The sequence below is a fragment of the Anolis carolinensis genome, chromosome 3 (assembly GCF_035594765.1).
Source record: "Anolis carolinensis isolate JA03-04 chromosome 3, rAnoCar3.1.pri, whole genome shotgun sequence".
Lineage (NCBI taxonomy): Eukaryota > Metazoa > Chordata > Lepidosauria > Squamata > Dactyloidae > Anolis > Anolis carolinensis.
Window position 1 is genome coordinate 280,238,499 of NC_085843.1, and position 19,703 is coordinate 280,258,201.

Consider the following 19,703-nt stretch of genomic DNA (forward strand, 5'->3'; position numbering starts at 1 on the left):
AAGGTATCCCTTGACGTTAAGTTCAGTCATGTCTGACTCTGGGGGTTGTGCTCACCTCCATTTCTAAGCCCAAGAGCCAGTGTTGTCCATAGACACCTCCAAGGTCATGTGGTCGGCATGACTACATGGAGTGCCATTACCTTCCCGCCACAGCGGTACCTATTCATCTACTCACATTGGCATGTTTTCAAGCTGCTAGGTTGGCAGAAGCTGGAGCTAACAGCGGGCGCTCACTCTGCTCCCGGGATTTGAACCTGGGACCTTTCAGTCTGCAAGTTCAGCAGCTCAATGGTCTTTGCCTTGGCTGCCTTCCAGATCAGGCTTATAACCAGCCTATTATGGGCCACAAATTAAAGAAAATTCAATCCCATTTAAGCACAACATGAACAGTTTTGATGCCAAAACCATAAACTCTGTTTATTAAACTCTACGATCCAAACTTTAGAACAACTTGCAAACAATTGAAGGTTAGACCACAGTAATAATAACCAATTCTATTCCTTTCCAAAATTTAAACATAAAATAGTATCTTTCTTTCCAATAGCATATAAACTTTTCCTTTCTTTACAAAACAAAATTCTAGACACTAGCCATTTAGAAGATATTTCTATATTTTCCCTGCAAAGGATAGGGCTGCATCCCTCTGGAGACACACATGATAACCCGGACATGATATAAGGCACTTATATACGTTAAATAAACATGATGTCATTGCATATATAAAAGAAGCATGATATTAGGCAATTATAGTTGCAAATAATATAATTAAACATGTAAAAATTATACATCCATACATAAAAGAAACATGTAAAGTAACTGCATATATAAAACACAATATAAAATATGATATAAGGCAATTACAGATGTCAAAGGAACGTGATATTACATATGTAAAAAACATGATTATATGTATAAAAAAGCATGATACAAGGTGTCAGGATCTAGGCTGCTGGGCACCAATAACCATACACTGAGGCCAGATTCTATCTAATATCTTTATTAAAGGAATATATAAAGTCAATAAAAACAAGTGTAGAATAAAGTTCAGAAGCAGACCTTTCAAATGAGGCCAAATATAGTCCAGCAGATTATTGTCCAATATGAAATATTAGAGTCCAAAGATTATAATCCAATAACCGCAACACACGCTTTGCCAAGCAAAGCGTTGGGAAAACAGAAAAAGTCTTGAATCCAATGAAGCTTGACACAAGGCTGAAAGTAACTTGGAACGTGGCTGGAGCTGTGGCTAAAGGCAAAGCAACTTGAAGCATGGAACAAGATCTGTGGTAAATCCGTGAGACGAGGACAAGGCTTGGAACTAGATTCAGGAGGCAAGGAACAGGATTCGAAGTCCACACACACATGACCTCTCTCCAGGAGCTGACGAATTGACTCCGCAAGGAATCCTTCGCGCAATTTCCCTATATTGGGTCTCGTTTCCCCAAACAACAATCACTTTCCCTAGAGAACAGGGAGCGAAGGAAACCAGCTTGCAGGTGCAAGACTCCCCGTATTTTCTCAGGGGAAATACTTCTAATCAGTGGCATATTTGGCAGCAAGGCGAGCACTACTTCTAAATTTTTCTCTCGATCCTCTATCAGTCGTGTAAGCCTGTTTTCTCCCATAAGGGGGAGAGTTCCCACCAAGGTCAGGTTTAATTGGTTCTTGGACTAGAACTTCAGGCAGCTGCCAAGGCTCTGACTCCGACCGGAAATCTGGGGAAAACTCCATATTTTCCTCCTCATCTGCCACAATACTGTCAGGAATAGGACTGCAGGGCCCATGAGTCATCACACTAGGCAACTGACACATCTAAAAGAAACACAATATAATTAACCTAGGTACAACAAATGTGAAAGAAGGCAACAATATACATAAAAAAACATTTCTGGACTCACAAATGTAGTCTAAGAGAATTGGGCTTCCATTCTCCAAACCTGAAACAAAGTGGGAGGAAATGTAAAGAGTGTTAATGATGCTCGAAATCAAATGTTGTTCTTTTACAAAGTCAAACTAAAACTAAGAATAAATGCTTCGGTCTTCTCCTGATCTTCTTATCTCCTCACCTTGCGTCCAGCCGAGTTACGTCCGCACTTGCGATACAGCGACCTCTTCCCTTGGCTCAGTGGGCAGTATTTTAAAGTATGGGCCTTTTCGCCCGTGGCACCGCAGAGCGGACAGGTGTATTTGCGCAAGATGGGGCACTCCACGGTGCCGTCCATCCCCTTCAGCCGGTGGGACGAATAGACCTGCTTGGATTCCCCGTTGTGTTTGCAGAAATTGCAAATCTCCTTGTTTTGGGAAGCCTGGCCATTGGCACTACCTTTGGAGCTCTTGCTGCTGGAACTGCTTCCATTAACCCATTGTGATGCTGTTTCAAAGTTGTCCTCGTTGAGGACTAGCTGCATGTCGTACTCCATTGTGTCCCAACTCTGAGATGGAAATGGGACCTTCTTGCGTTCCGCGATGATCTCCGTAAACACTTTCGCAAGGCTCAGATAGCCCTTCCATCTGTCAAACTCCCTGAACATGGAAGGGGCATAATGTGGCACGTGCATGGCTGATCTGGAGAGCATGGTGCCAATTCTACCCTGGTGTGGACACACACTGAATGCCACATATTGGAGGCGGAGTCTTTGTTTTATATATAAGGGGAGGGGTTCCAAACCTTTCACATTGGACCCTCCCATCTATTTTTACCCTCCTTTGCCCTAGATTTAACCCCCACATGTCTAGACAATCACAGCTTTTCAAGGAAGAGTTTGGTTTTTCCAATTTTTTAACTTCGGAGGTAATGCCACAGTTTCTCCCTTGAGGCAGTGGTTCTCGACTTGTGGGTCCCCAGCTGGTAAAATGGCTGGGATTTCTGGGACTTGTAGGTAAAAACACCTGGAGATCCACAGGTTGAGAAACACTGCCTTAAGGGAACGTTAGCAGTTGTGGTTCTGTTTGTCCATCCAAGAATGAGTTGAATTTCTGCCTTGGATGAAATAGCAACATTGCACATCCAACGTTTGCCAAAGTCCTGAAGGACGGATCCAGTAATGATGAAGCCTGCAAGAGTGTTATATTGCTTTTGCATGGCAGAATAGCATTGGACTGGATGGTCTCTTCTACCTTTATGATTCTATGATGTTTGGCGCCATGACTCTATGATTCTATCATTTTAGGATTCTAGGACTTTTGGGATGATTCTGTTACTTGGTTCTTTGAGTCTATGACTTTAGGGACCATGTTTCTATTATTCAATGACTTATGTGACCATATTTCTATGACTTTTGTGACCATTCATGGGCCATCTGGCTAGTATTCCGGGACGGTAAATGATATATCGGTTACAGCATCAGATATTTCTGGATACAGTAGAGTCTCGCTTATCCAACATTAACGGGCCAGCAGAACGTTGGATAAGCAAATATGTTGGATGATAAGGAGACATTAAGGAAAAGCCTTTTGAACAGCAAATTAGGTTATTTTACAAATTAAGCCCCAAAAAATCTTGTTTAACAGCAAATTAGACAGAAAAGGTAGTTCAATACGCAGTAATATTACGTAGTAATTACGAATTTAGCAACAAAATATCACAATATATTGAAAACATTGACTACAAAAATAAGTTGGATAATCCAGAACATTGGATAAGCGAGTGTTGGATAAGTGAGACTCTACTGTATATTGTTTTTGCATGGCAGAATGGCGTTGGACTGGATGGTCTCTTCTAGCTTTATGATTATATGATGTTTGGTGCCATGTTTCTATGATTCTATCATTTTGTTGTCGAGCAATTTAGAACAGTATAGGATACCGCTAACTGTTTCTTTGAGTGGTGTTCTGTGGAAACACAACCCGCCCATCCTCCCCCGCTGATTTCATGAAAATAAAAGAAAAGAAAGAATAAGCCACATCCGGCAAGGCCCACACACTGAAATACTAGGCCGGCCATCGTTGGCCGGCAAGCTTCCCTGACTGGAAGAAATAGAGGCCGCCGCCCCAAAGAAGGGTTCTGTGCAAGATTGCACCAAGGGGTAAAGAACGACAGCCGCGAGAGAAGACAGAGGCGGTGCATCGTGGGAAACACGTCGACCACGTAGGCCGACAAGGCCCACACGTTGAAATACTAGGCGTGCCACCGTTGGCCGGCACGCTTCCCTGTGAGGAAGAAAGAGGGGCCGCCGCCCCAAAGGAGGCTTCTGTGCAAAATCGCATAAAGGGGTAAAGAACGACAGCCGGCGAGAGAAGAGAGAGGCGGTGCATCGTGGGAAACCCGACCACGTAGGCCGAGAGGCAGCAAAAAGAAAAGAAAAGAAAAGAAAAGAAAAGAAAGAAAAAAGCCACAGGCAACAAGGCCCATACATTAAGCCGGGCCGGCCACTGTTTGCCGGCACGCATCCCTGAGAGAGAGAGAGAGAAAAAAAACCAGAGGACACCGCCCCAAAGGAGGCTTCTGTGCAAAATAGCATAAAGGGCTAAAGAACGACAGCCGGCGAGAGAAGAGAGAGGCGGTACATCGGGGAAACTCGGCCACGTAGGCCGAGAGGCAGCAAAGACCAAAGAAAAGACAGAAAAAGCCACCGCCAAAAAGGCCCACACTATAAAATACTAGGCCGGCCACCGTTGGCCGGCACGATTCCCAGACAGGAAGAAAGAGGGGACGCCGCCCCAAAGGAGGCTTCGGTGCATACTCGCATAAAGGGGTAAAGAACGACAGCCGAGAGAGAAGAGAGAGGCGGTGCATCGGGGGAAACTCGGCCACGTAGGCCGAGAGGCAGCAAAGACCAAAGAAAAGACAGAAAAAGCCACCGCCAAAAAGGCCCACACTATAAAATACTAGGCCGGCCACCGTTGGCCGGCACGATTCCCAGACAGGAAGAAAGAGGGGACGCCGCCCCAAAGGAGGCTTCGGTGCAAACTCGCATAAAGGGGTAAAGAACGACAGCCGAGAGAGAAGAGAGAGGCGGTGCATCGGGGGAAACTCGGCCACGTAGGCCGAGAGGCAGCAAAGACCAAAGAAAAGACAGAAAAAGCCACCGCCAAAAAGGCCCACACTATAAAATACTAGGCCGGCCACCGTTGGCCGGCACGATTCCCAGACAGGAAGAAAGAGGGGCCGCCGCCCCAAAGGAGGCTTCGGTGCAAACTCGCATAAAGGGGTAAAGAACGACAGCCGAGAGAGAAGAGAGAGGCGGTACATCGGGGAAACTCGGCCACGTAGGCCGAGAGGCAGCAAAGACCAAAGAAAAGACAGAAAAAGCCACCGCCAAAAAGGCCCACACTATAAAATACTAGGCCGGCCACCGTTGGCCGGCACGATTCCCAGACAGGAAGAAAGAGGGGACGGCGCCCCAAAGGAGGCTTCGGTGCAAACTCGCATAAAGGGGTAAAGAACGACAGCCGAGAGAGAAGAGAGAGGCGGTGCATCGGGGGAAACTCGGCCACGTAGGCCGAGAGGCAGCAAAGACCAAAGAAAAGACAGAAAAAGCCACCGCCAAAAAGGCCCACACTTTAAAATACTAGGCCGGCCACCGTTGGCCGGCACCCTTCCCAGAGAAAGAGAGAGAAGAACAAAAAAAAGGAAATGTGGGCCCAAGCCCCTCAGACCCGGGGGGCCGGCCACCGTTGGCCGGCCCCACGCCCACACGCCGCAACCCACGGGGAAGGGCAGGCTTTCTTCACGTCTGCTTGCAAAATGTGGGCCCAAGCCCCTCAGACCCGGGGGGCCGGCCACCGTTGGCCGGCCCCACGCCCACACTGCTGAACCCAGAGGGGGAAGGGCATGCTTTCTTCACGTCTGCTTTCAAAATGTGGGCCCAAGCCCATCAGACCCGGGGGGCCGGCCACCGTTGGCCGGCCCCACGCCCACACCGCTGAACCCAGAGGGGGAAGGGCATGCTTTCTTCACGTCTGCTTTCAAAATGTGGGCCCAAGCCCCTCAGACCCGGGGGGCCGGCCACCGTTGGCCGGCCCCACGCCCACACCGCTGAACCCAGAGGGGGAAGGGCATGCTTTCTTCACGTCTGCTTTCAAAATGTGGGCCCAAGCCCATCAGACCCGGGGGGCCGGCCACCGTTGGCCGGCCCCACGCCCACACACCACAACCCATGACACAAAGATACACTCCATAACAGCAAACCGTCTAGCCTCTGGAAAAATCTAGCCATTTCTGTAGTCAATGATTCCATTATATTGTGATATTTTGCAGCTAAATTCATAAAGTAAGCAATAGCAACATATCATTTCAGCATATAGAACGACTTCTTATGTCTCCTTGGTTGTATAACATGCATTTATGGTGCTTTATTTGGAAAATAATAACCTGATATGATGTGTTATATGCTTTTCTTCAACAAGTCCAATCCAAGAAATTTGCTTATTTCAGCACTGGTAGGCCCGTTCGGCTTTGATCAGTGAGACTCTTCTGTGTTCATGTTGGGTCAATAAGACATAAGATATAACTGAAGTCACAGTCAGCATACAGCATTACCAGCTTAAAAAACAGTGGTGTAAAAACACGGCTCTAGTCCGAGGACTGAAGAGGAGGTAGTTTGACAGTTAAAAAACTATACAGTGCGAAATACTATTGGCCTGTCAAGCTATTCTTAAATAGGCTACAAACGACCACACAGACCTATAATGCTTTTTGGAGGAGGAAGGTTTTAAGGCTCTGATGTTAGGCACATGTTTCCATGCAGTTCCACTGCAGGTAAGACTAGTGTGTTCTTCAGGGGTTATTAAAGTTCTCCTGCAGATGACCTGGATAGAGGGAAATGACTTCAGTTGGTATACATACAGTTTAAGTAAACTTGAGGAAGTACAATTATGAAAGATATAGTGTGTAATGTAGTAGAAAGTAATTCAAAGTAGAAACAAAGCAGAAATGTTGATTCCAAAGGAAACATGAAGGCATTATTAAGTAATTGTTTTTAATAGCAAAAGAGATTCTGAGTGGATTGATTCTCTACTTCTTACTCTGCGTAAGATTATCATCACATGCTCTCGACTACACCCGCACAAGGCAATGGTACAGTAAAAGAAGACAATTTTGAGAAGTGGTAAAGGCCAAGGTGTCCCACTTCTTTCAGTGATTCCGCGTGCGCGGCCAGAGGGCGAGGGGAACCAAAGGCGGCCGTTCTGCCGCCACATCGTTGAGTACACTTCCTTTTAAGGTGAATGGGACACTGTCCCACAGTCTGTGATCACTCCACCCTCGTTATTACCAACAGACCAGCAAGAAACAGTTTCCACGAGACGGAACTTGCGCCCACTCCTTGAAAGCAGCCGCAAAGGCACACGCCCTGACGGGCAATCGGCAACGTCCGTGTGCGCGGACAGTGGGCAAGGGGAACCAAAGGCGGCCGTTCCGCAGCAACAGCGTCAATCACAACCTCTCAGGGTGATGGGAGACTGTACCACTGTCTTTGATCGTTCCACCCTCTTCTATCGTTTTACCCAAAGGCCAGCAAAAGGCAGTTCCCACTCTGGGTAACCTGCGCCCACACATTGCAAGCAGCCGCAAAGGAACACGCCCTGAAGGGGGAAGGGCATATACCTCTAGAGTCTGGCGTCACGTAGTCCGAGAGGCAGCAAAAAGAAAAGAAAAGTAAGGGAAAAAAACAAAGGGCAGCAAAGACCCCACCCTGAGCCAGCCGGCCACAGTTGGCCGGCATGCATCCCGGAGAATTCGGCACGGCCCTCCCACAAAGTTTTTTGTTTTTGCGACTTAAGCCTCTACCCACAGCAACACTCCACCACCCCAGGGGAAGGCCGTGTACCTCTTCTATCGTCCTGCCAACAAGCCAGCAAAAGGCAGTTCCCACTCTGGGTAACCTGCGCCCACACATTGCAAGCAGCCGCAAAGGAACACGCCCTGAAGGGGGAAGGGCATATACCTCTAGAGTCTGGCGTCACGTAGTCCGAGAGGCAGCAAAAAGAAAAGAAAAGTAAGGGAAAAAAACAAAGGGCAGCAAAGACCCCACCCTGAGCCAGCCGGCCACAGTTGGCCGGCATGCATCCCGGAGAATTCGGCACGGCCCTCCCACAAAGTTTTTTGTTTTTGCGACTTAAGCCTCTACCCACAGCAACACTCCACCACCCCAGGGGAAGGCCGTGTACCTCTTCTATCGTCCTGCCAACAAGCCAGCAAAAGGCAGTTCCCACTCTGGGTAACCTGCGCCCACACATTGCAAGCAGCCGCAAAGGAACACGCCCTGAAGGGGGAAGGGCATATACCTCTAGAGTCTGGCGTCACGTAGTCCGAGAGGCAGCAAAAAGAAAAGAAAAGTAAGGGAAAAAAACAAAGGGCAGCAAAGACCCCACCCTGAGCCAGCCGGCCACAGTTGGCCGGCATGCATCCCGGAGAATTCGGCACGGCCCTCCCACAAAGTTTTTTGTTTTTGCGACTTAAGCCTCTACCCACAGCAACACTCCACCACCCCAGGGGAAGGCCGTGTACCTCTTCTATCGTCCTGCCAACAAGCCAGCAAAAGGCAGTTCCCACTCGGCGTAACCTGCGCCCAAACATCTAAAGCAGCCGCAAGGCACACGTCCTGAAGGGGGAACGGCACCCTCTGCGTGCCAGGTCAAAGGGGGAGGGGACCCAAAAGCGGCCGTTTAACGACCACAGCGTAGACCACGGCATATAAAGGAGAAGGGACACTAGACAACCATTTGGAGAAATGCTGGCAAAGGCGGAGGAGTACCACTGTCTTTGATGATTCCCCCCTCCGAGTTATAAAGGCACCCTCCGCGTAAGCGGGCAGAGGGCTAGGGGACCCAAAGGCGGCCGTCCCATGACCACTGCGGCAACCACACCCGCTCTAGACAATGGGACACTGAAAGATGACAATTTAGAGAAGTTCTGTCCCAAGTCGAGGTGTAGTAATTCCAGTGGATAAAGACATCCTCAAAGGTTCAGATGGACAGATAGTATACCTCTGTAAAGTGAGAGTCTGGCGTATTCCTACACCTGAAATGATTATCTGAAGTATCCACATCAAATATAACAGTGCTCTTTCTGTACAGGAGCTGCGAGGATCTGTAGAAGACCAAACAGTCATGGCTCGTGATGGTAATATTTCCCCCCCCCCAAATAAAAAGGGAATTGAATGAAATCCGAACAGAACACAAAGAGGAAGCATTATCTACCTTGGCTTTTATGGTCTAATTTTCCACAGAATATCCTTCAACCTCTACAGAGCCAGTATTACATGAGAGAAAACGTTTTGTAACTTCCGAATACAGAGATGGGCCAAAAGTATATTAAGTTCAACAGGGACAAATGAAAGATAGTACTTCTCTCCGCGATGGTTGTTCGGGAGTGGAACTGTCTCCCCCGGACTGTGTTGGAGGCCCCTTCTTTTGAAGCTTTTAAGCATAGGCTCGATGGCCATCTGTCGGGGATGCTTTGAATGATACTTCCTGCGTCTTTCTTGGGGGAGAACTCGATGGCCCATGAGTTCTATTCCAACTCTACTTTTCTATGATTCCATGATTACATGATTCGTGAAACGGCCCCTTGAGATGGATGAACCCAAAAACGTCAGTGGGGCAACGTTGAGTGATGAAAAAGAGGAGAAAGGAAGGGAAAAGAGAGAGGAAAGCATTGTAGGATAGAGGAGAGAGTTGTTGGACAGAGTCCAAAGGGGCCACCCCCCCGCCCGGACGCCCAAAAAATTGGCCAAAGTTACTCTGAAGCAGAGTTGGTTAAAGGAGGAGAACTGTTGCTCTAGGATCAGTCGGTCTCAAAATCCAAATCTGGGAAATTCAACACAGGAAGGTTGGCCTTCAGGAAAACAAGTTTCTCAACTGTTTGAGGGTCCAGCAAGCTGCGGTGGGGCGTGACTACATCTCCCGCTATGCTGAAGACCCTTTCGCTCTGGACGCTGGTGGGAGGACAGCTGAGGAACTGGCGGGCTACGTGCGACAGATCCGGCCACATGTGTTCGCGTGAAGCCCAATAGGACAATGGATCACAAGAAATTATCTCAGGAGGCTCCTCAAAGTACCTGTTGACCGAGCATTCGGCCGAGTCTACCTTTTGAGCAGAAGCCAGCAAAGAGGATTCTTCAGAGCAGGCAAGTATGGCCACCGTCTCTGCAAAGAAAACGTTTCCTGTTCGCGGCTGGAGATCCGTATCCCTACGGCAACCCCCTACCGGCTCCGCGGGACTTTCCGTCTCGCCACTAGCGCTAGTGCTTGGGGTGACAGGCAGTTCTGGAAGAGGGGCCGCTGTGCCCGTTTCCTCCACCCTGGCAGCAAAGACCTCCCTCACAAGGTCAACAAGTTGGGCCTTCCACATGGTAAAGTCTTTTGGGCAGACGTTGTACTTTAGCCGTGGATCACACAAGGCCGCCAGCATATGGACCTTGCTGGAAAGAAGTGGCTCTAGCCGTTTCCGTACAGCAAAGGACAACCTCCTCACCACCTCCTGGACCGGCGGTGTCAGCGGTCCAGCCAGGGAGTCCATTGTTCGACCGGCCCCAAGCCTTTCTAGGTGCCTCCTTAGCCTCAAGACCATGGGCACTGCCTGGCTCAGAAGAGCATTTGATTCCGAAAGTGTCTCAGTGGCATGTTTGAATGGCTTTAGTACGTCTACTAGCTGGGAGATGGTGTCCCACTCTTGCTTAGTTGGAACAAGCTTGCTAACAGGCGCAACCAAAGTGAGGGAGATGCCGTGTACCGCCTTCTGCTGCTCGACCATGCGTTCGAGCATTTTTAAGGTTGAATTCCACCGAGTCGAGACGTCCTGGAGCAGCTTGTGCTGCGGGAGGCCTTCAAGGCTCTGCCTGTCTCTCAGCTGCCGGGCTGCCTTGATGCTCCGGTGGAAGTAGCCCGCGATCTTTCTACAGCGCTCGATCAGCAGGGAGATGTTTGTGTTGCTGCCCGACTGCTCTTCCTGGCTCTTTAAACCTTCCTTGACGGTATTGTGAAACAAGTGGGCCATGCAGGACACATTCTGAAACCCGGCACTTTCAACCGCTTTGATCATAGTTTTCCCTGCGTCCGTCACCATAAAGCCCCTCCTCATTTCTTCCGGCCTACACTGCATCCATTCCCCCATCATGTTTTCCAGATAGTTGCAGATGGTCTCTGCCTTGTGATCACGATCAACTACCTCCAATGCGAGGAGTGCCCAATGATGGGATGTATCCATAGTGCCTTCCTTCTCCCACCAATGTGCCGTGAGAGAGAGGTAGGAGTGGCCTCCTCCCAAGCTTGACCAAATATCAGAGGTAAAATGGATGTGTCCTCCCATGGCGGTACGCAACATCTGGATAATGCGTTCCTTACAGCCCTCGTACAAGCCGGGGATTACTTTTCTGGAAAAGGTGTGACGGGAGGGGATTTTGTAGCGGGGGCACAGTCGTTTCATAAGGCGTACAAAGCCTTCTTGTTCTACCAGGCGGAAGGGATGGTGATCTAGGGCAATCATCTCTCCCACAGTTTGGGTTATCTGCTGGGGTGTGAGCAATGTTTCCCCCGTTTTCTTTCTGTGTAATGGAATGGCCCAATCCTCCAAGGTGGACTGTGTCCGCCTTCCACTATCTTCACCTGGTGAACTTTGCGTGCTAAGGCTGCCACTGGAAGGGCTTGCAGTTCCCCCTCCCAGCGAAATGGAGGGATGGTGTCGCTTCATGTGAGAGCTCAACCCCGAGGTCGCAAGATGTCTTGTGTCTCTGCCTCTGCTGATATTTGCCCCACAGTGTCTACAAACTGCCAAAGTAGAACTCTGAGAGTGGACATGGAAATGGTCCCAAATAAATGACCTTGGCCTCCCCACAGCCACTGTGGCGACGCCCTCAGAGATGGGAGTCGTGGGCACCCTTTCAGCAGCATGAGAAAGTCTACGTTTTGATGGTAGTACCTCCTCTACCTCCTCCTCACTGTCAGTAGCTGGGGGAGGGGTGGGGTTATCTATATCCTCACTATCCACCACCTGTAGTTCCAGGACGGCAACACCTGTATGTTCCAATGATCGTCCAGTTGTCTCAGCTCCATGCGACAGCCGGCTCCGGGTGGATGCCTGTGAACTGTCTGCATTAGAACAGCCTGGTTCTTCATCAAGTCCACCCACTCCCATAGTTCGGCGTTCCAGACGTATGGGACCCACCTTAACTTTTTTGGCCCCCCACAGTGTCCTGGCCGTGGCTTGACCACTACTAGGACTTGCTCCCCCAGACCCGCGTACAGCTGAGCGCTTCATGTCAAGGGGAGTGTTTTCAGGTAACAGAAGGGATGATGGTAAGGTGTTGTGTTACTGGTGGGAAATATTTGTTGAATCTTGATTGGCAACGTGTTATATTCTGGCCAATTTACTGTTGCAAAAGCGTAGTCTATAACATTTAGTTAGTTTTATTTATTTACAAGGGGATACCTGTACTTTCCAGTTCTACAGGAAAGTATGGGATATGCAACTCTTTCCCAAAGTTGGCTTGGGAAAATCAGGAAGCGTCCCTGGCAGACACACACCCACGCAGCCCTGGAGGTGTTTGAGACTGGGAAAGGCAAGGCACAAAGGCAAGCTTTTATTTTCCCCGAAGGAGTTGTATTTTGAACAGGATGGGATATGCAACTCTTTCCCAAAGCGTCCCTGGCAGACACACACACAAGGCAAGGCACAAAGGGAACCTTTTCTTTCCCCAAAAGGAGTTGTATTTTGAACAGGATGGGATATGCAACTCTTTCCCAAAGCGTCCCTGGCAGACACACACACACCCGTAGCCCAGGGGAAGGCAAGGCACAAAGGCAAGCTTTTATTTTCCCCGAAGGAGTTGTATTTTGAACAGGATGGGATATGCAACTCTTTCCCAAAGCGTTCCTGGCAGACACACACACAAGGCAAGGCACAAAGGGAACCTTTTCTTTCCCCAAAAGGAGTTGTATTTTGAACAGGATGGGATATGCAACTCTTTCCCAAAGCGTTCCTGGCAGACACACACACAAGGCAAGGCACAAAGGCAAGCTTTTATTTTCCTGAAAGGAGTTGTATTTTGAACAGGATGGGATATGCAACTCTTTCCCAAAGCGTCCCTGGCAGACACACACACACCCGTAGCCCAGGGGAAGGCAAGGCACAAAGGCAAGCTTTTATTTTCCCGAAAGGAGTTGTATTTTGAACAGGATGGGATATGCAACTCTTTCCCAAAGCGTTCCTGGCAGACACACACACAAGGCAAGGCACAAAGGGAACCTTTTCTTTCCCCAAAAGGAGTTGTATTTTGAACAGGATGGGATATGCAACTCTTTCCCAAAGCGTTCCTGGCAGACACACACACAAGGCAAGGCACAAAGGCAAGCTTTTATTTTCCCGAAAGGAGTTGTATTTTGAACAGGATGGGATATGCAACTCTTTCCCAAAGCGTTCCTGGCAGACACACACACAAGGCAAGGCACAAAGGCAAGCTTTTATTTTCCCGAAAGGAGTTGTATTTTGAACAGGATGGGATATGCAACTCTTTCCCAAAGCGTTCCTGGCAGACACACACACAAGGCAAGGCACAAAGGGAACCTTTTCTTTCCCCAAAAGGAGTTGTATTTTGAACAGGATGGGATATGCAACTCTTTCCCAAAGCGTCCCTGGCAGACACACACACACCCGTAGCCCAGGGGAAGGCAAGGCACAAAGGCAAGCTTTTATTTTCCCCGAAGGAGTTGTATTTTGAACAGGATGGGATATGCAACTCTTTCCCAAAGCGTTCCTGGCAGACACACACACAAGGCAAGGCACAAAGGGAACCTTTTCTTTCCCCAAAAGGAGTTGTATTTTGAACAGGATGGGATATGCAACTCTTTCCCAAAGCGTTCCTGGCAGACACACACACAAGGCAAGGCACAAAGGCAAGCTTTTATTTTCCCGAAAGGAGTTGTATTTTGAACAGGATGGGATATGCAACTCTTTCCCAAAGCGTTCCTGGCAGACACACACACAAGGCAAGGCACAAAGGGAACCTTTTCTTTCCCCGAAAGGAGTTGTATTTTGAACAGGATGGGATATGCAACTCTTTCCCAAAGCGTCCCTGGCAGACACACACACACCCGTAGCCCAGGGGAAGGCAAGGCACAAAGGCAAGCTTTTATTTTCCCCGAAGGAGTTGTATTTTGAACAGGATGGGATATGCAACTCTTTCCCAAAGCGTTCCTGGCAGACACACACACAAGGCAAGGCACAAAGGGAACCTTTTCTTTCCCCAAAAGGAGTTGTATTTTGAACAGGATGGGATATGCAACTCTTTCCCAAAGCGTCCCTGGCAGACACACACACACCCGTAGCCCAGGGGAAGGCAAGGCACAAAGGCAAGCTTTAATTTTCCCCGAAGGAGTTGTATTTTGAACAGGATGGGATATGCAACTCTTTCCCAAAGCGTTCCTGGCAGACACACACACAAGGCAAGGCACAAAGGGAACCTTTTCTTTCCCCAAAAGGAGTTGTATTTTGAACAGGATGGGATATGCAACTCTTTCCCAAAGCGTTCCTGGCAGACACACACACAAGGCAAGGCACAAAGGCAAGCTTTTATTTTCCCGAAAGGAGTTGTATTTTGAACAGGATGGGATATGCAACTCTTTCCCAAAGCGTTCCTGGCAGACACACACACAAGGCAAGGCACAAAGGGAACCTTTTCTTTCCCCGAAAGGAGTTGTATTTTGAACAGGATGGGATATGCAACTCTTTCCCAAAGCGTCCCTGGCAGACACACACACACACGTAGCCCAGGGGAAGGCAAGGCACAAAGGCAAGCTTTTATTTTCCCCGAAGGAGTTGTATTTTGAACAGGATGGGATATGCAACTCTTTCCCAAAGCGTTCCTGGCAGACACACACACAAGGCAAGGCACAAAGGGAACCTTTTCTTTCCCCAAAAGGAGTTGTATTTTGAACAGGATGGGATATGCAACTCTTTCCCAAAGCGTTCCTGGCAGACACACACACAAGGCAAGGCACAAAGGCAAGCTTTTATTTTCCCGAAAGGAGTTGTATTTTGAACAGGATGGGATATGCAACTCTTTCCCAAAGCGTTCCTGGCAGACACACACACAAGGCAAGGCACAAAGGGAACCTTTTCTTTCCCCAAAAGGAGTTGTATTTTGAACAGGATGGGATATGCAACTCTTTCCCAAAGCGTCCCTGGCAGACACACACACACACGTAGCCCAGGGGAAGGCAAGGCACAAAGGCAAGCTTTTATTTTCCCCGAAGGAGTTGTATTTTGAACAGGATGGGATATGCAACTCTTTCCCAAAGCGTTCCTGGCAGACACACACACAAGGCAAGGCACAAAGGGAACCTTTTCTTTCCCCAAAAGGAGTTGTATTTTGAACAGGATGGGATATGCAACTCTTTCCCAAAGCGTTCCTGGCAGACACACACACACCCGTAGCCCAGGGGAAGGCAAGGCACAAAGGCAAGCTTTTATTTTCCCGAAAGGAGTTGTATTTTGAACAGGATGGGATATGCAACTCTTTCCCAAAGCGTCCCTGGCAGACACACACACACCCGTAGCCCAGGGGAAGGCAAGGCACAAAGGCAAGCTTTTATTTTCCCCGAAGGAGTTGTATTTTGAACAGGAAAAACACCCACAGGACAGCCCTTTGCAAGTTTGCAACAACAAAAGAAATAGAAAGACCTAAGACCCACACCACCAAACTCAGCCACAGACCACCCCACCTTTTCTCCTGTCCTGGTCTTCACACAGCCATGCTGTGACGCAGCAATGTTTCCTGCCTGCCTGCACCAATCTACCCTTCCACCCTCTCCAAAAGTCCCAGTGCGACTGAGCCACGAGGCGTGTGCACGCTGTTTTCATTAAGCACGTCCTACCAGCCCCTCCCCCTGGTTAAACGTGCTCTCTGATTGGCTACAAGGTGCAAACAACACACTAGATTGCCCCAGTGGACTTAAAAAAGTTTGGATGATTTGACAAAGCATTTTTTAAAAACGAAAAAAAAGGCGCCATTACGGAAAACGGCCAATCGCGGTTCGAAACCGCGATATCCAGGCGTGTGGACAGCCAAGATTCAATATTGCTTCAAAAAATCCGAAAATAACGAATCAATAACGGTAAACGGGGAAAACGAATTATTTGAGCAAGCCTAATACAGATACAGAGTTGTTTGTTCTGCTCCACAGTCACACAGGGTGGAGGATTCCTCTAGGTAGTGCCATTTTGCCAGGTTGTCTTTTGACCTGCCAACTCCACTTCTGAGTCTGTTCAGGGACTTCCAAGCTGCCCATTCTTTGTTTGCCCTGGAGGAAGACCCTCACAGTGGCCATCCAGTTGAAATTGCCTGATTTTGCTGCCTACAAGGATATTCTTGTTGTTGCTGGAGGAACATTTAGAGGAGTGGTAGTTCTCATAAAACTTTTCCTTGATTTAAGTCTACTGGGAGGAGGCTGATAGCCATGCAGTGGGTGGCTTTTACCCACTGCATGAACTATCTTATTTCTCTCACAACTGGCAGTAATTTCCTGTCAAAGAAGGGGTTTGGATTCTGTGATCATTTCATTCCTTTTCACATTGGATTCTGTGTGCAGACTGGCTGAGTTTATGAGTTCATAGAATCATAGAGTTGGAAGAGACCTCACGGGCCATCCAGTTCCTTGGCCTTAGTTCTGTTTTATGAATAAAAGGATGAATGGTGCTTAAATGAGAAATCACTACCAGATCCCTGGCTGAGAACTATATTGTATTTGGACCTTCCTAGTCCACGCCAGCCCCAATGATTATCGTCTGCCCATATAACCAACCCACACTCTGAACTCTAGGTAGCTGTTGTAAATTAATGTGTGTTTGTTTGGATTTTATGTTATTATATAATTTTGTTTGACTACATGTAGTTTAATTTATTGATGTTAGGTTTAATTTACTGATGTTATGCTTTAATTTGATGTTAGGATTTAATGTTATTTTCATATGCGGGGTTTCTCTAGGATTTTGTGTCAGTATTTGTTTTTTATGAAGGCATTGAATGTTTGCCATTGTATGTTGGAATCCGCCCTGAGTCCCCTTGGGGAGATAGGGTGGAATACAAATAAAGTTTTATTATTATTATTATTATTATTATTATTATTATTATTATTATATTATTATTTGCATGCATCACTCACATTCTCCCCCCTTGTAATTTGTTTTAGGTGGTGGAATTTGACACTCCGTCTGCTCTTCTGTCCAACGAGAACTCCCGCTTCTATGCCATGTTTGCTGCTGCAGATAACAAGATTGCTGTCAAGGGCTAAAATTCAGGGCAATGTCACTTTAACCTGGAGGGTATTGCATTCTGCCTGTGGCAGGTATTGCCTCCTTCTCTTCCTCCTCCTCGACTTCCTCCATCTCCATGTTCTCAAAGCAGATGATTGCCTTTTCCTCTTTTAATTTTCAGCATTGTGAGTCAAAACCGAGTTCCTTTTTTTTTTCAAGAAAAAAGTACTGTAAGGAGGATTCTTTATGGTTTTTATTATGGTATTTATTCCATAGTCTTCTTTTGTTTTGCAATTAAATGCACTCTACAAAAGTGGCTCAGGGAGCCATGATTATAAATGTATCGAGAGGCCTATATTGAAGCTTTATACATGTAGCTGTATCTATACAGAATTCTGTACATAGCCTATATTTACAGTGGAAATGTAAGCTGTTTATTTTATATTAAAATAAGCACTGTGTTAATGCCAGTGCATATTCTTTTTCTATCATTTTTTGTACAGTTTTGTGATCTTGGGATTCTGGTGCGTGCCGGGCTGCAAGGGGCGTTCTTTTTGTCTCTTGCAGCTGGGCTTCTCTTCGCGCTGGACTTTCCCAGGTCATTGGATGGAAGTTGAACTTTGCAGCAGTGTCCTTCTGTGTCCTGGTTCTCCTGAATTGGCTCTGGATGTGGACTTTCTCAAAGTATGTGACACAGTCACACCGTATCTGTTGAGCACAGCGGCGCATTGCTAGGGTGCGTCGAAGTAGCAGAAGCTGCTTCCCGCACGTCTTTCTGTGGATGGAGTTCAGTCATTCCCTTATTTCCGATTTCATGAGTGAACTCTGTCGCTTGCAGTAGGGGAAGAACTACCCATTTGTCTCAGGTATCTTTAAAGAAGAAGAACTCACCGTCACTCACACCAGTGCAATAATCGGGAATGTGAGGACATTGTCTGCCTGTAGAGTTTTGTAGAAGGGACATGCAAATTCCTTCAGCCGAACAAATGCTCCTGCTCATAACGGTGAAGTTTGAATGATCAAGGAACTTTTGAACAATGATCCTTTAGGTTCGGGACTGTGGTGCTGCTTTGCGAAAGCTTTCATAGTTGCCTCTGCCGAATTACTGATTTAGAGATACTAATGCTTCGTTTGGAAAGCTCTTCAGATACTTTGATAATTGTAACAATTAACAGTTTACATTGCTCCATATATGTGGCCACTTCCTTTCCTCCTGGATATTTGTTACTGAAATTGCTTCCCTCATCCTCCACCTGCAATTTTTAGCAGCTCCCTCTGCTCATCAGGGTTTGACCGGTGTAGGAAATGTTATTTTCTCACTGTAAAGAGACCTACCTCAGGTTGCTGAGTCCTGTGTGGCACGTTACCATGGTGGCTCTAGGCCGCCCCCATCGTATGGGGCCAGTAGCCCTGGCGGGCATGGTCAGTCCTGTAATAGCCGTTACTTTCCATCGGTCAGCGTCGCATGTGGGTTTCTTTCTCTGGTCCATCTGGACTTCCATAGCCTTAGCATGTTTGCTAACTGTCTTGTCAAGACAAACATCCGAGAAAGTGAATAAAAACTATTTTGGCTTTTGTAAACTCCTGTGTGGAATTTCTCTTTGGGATATTGGTTGGTCTTATTTCTAGGGATGGGTGAAGCAGACCCTAGTGCTGACTATATGCTGGGATACTTCATGCCAGCTACGTAAAGTGTCAAGTACATCAATACAGTAGAGTCTCACTTATCCAAGACTCGCTTATCCAACATTCTGGATTATCCAACGCATTTTTGTAGTCAATGTTTTCAATACATTGTGATATTTTGGTGCTAAATTCATAAATACAGTAATTACTACATAGCATTACTGCATATTGAACTACTTTTTCTGTCAAATTTGTTGTATAAAATGATGTTTTGGTGCTTAATTTGTAAAATCATAACCTAATTTGATGTTTAATAGGCTTTTCCTTAATCCCTCCTTATTATCCAACATATTCACTTATCCAAGCTTCTGCCGGCCCGTTTATGTTGGATGAGACTCTACTGTACCTCTGATATAGTTACGAAAGTGTTGAAGGCTTTCATGGCTGGAATCACTGGTTTGCAGTGAGTTTTCTAGGCTGTCTGGCCATGTTGCAGAAGCATTCTCTCCTGTCATTTGGCCCACATCTATGGCAGGCATCCTCAGAGGTGTGAGATCTGTTGGAAACTAGGCAAGTTTATATCTGGAAGGTCCATGTTTGGAAAAAGAACTCTTGTCTGTTGGATGCAAGTGTGAATGTTGCCTTAAACTGGGCTCTACAGGCCAATGGAGACATCTTTCTGTATCAGAAGAGCTGCAAGACCAAGAACAAGCCACGAGAATAAAGACAAAGGTCCGCCCAGAGGAAAAGTGTTCTTACCATACATCAAGGGAACCACGAACTGCATAGGGAAGCTGATGAAGAAACACAACCTACAAACTATCTACAGACCCACTAAGAAAATCCAACAAATGGTACGTTCAGCAAATAAACCCCACTTGCCTAG

General features: G+C 47.4%; 1 protein-coding gene across 2 annotated transcripts in view; it reads left to right on the forward strand.

Moving 5' to 3' along the window:
- Nucleotides 1-18,772, forward strand: part of abcc5 (ATP binding cassette subfamily C member 5) — a 78,622-nt gene extending 59,850 nt beyond the window's left edge. For both annotated transcript variants that reach the window (XM_003224354.4, XM_062976867.1), the window contains one exon: nt 17,128-18,772. In XM_003224354.4, coding sequence (XP_003224402.2) covers nt 17,128-17,229 — 102 coding nt within the window. In that variant the 3' untranslated portion in view covers nt 17,230-18,772. The remainder of the gene's footprint in view (nt 1-17,127) is intronic.
- Nucleotides 18,773-19,703: the final 931 nt, after the last annotated feature.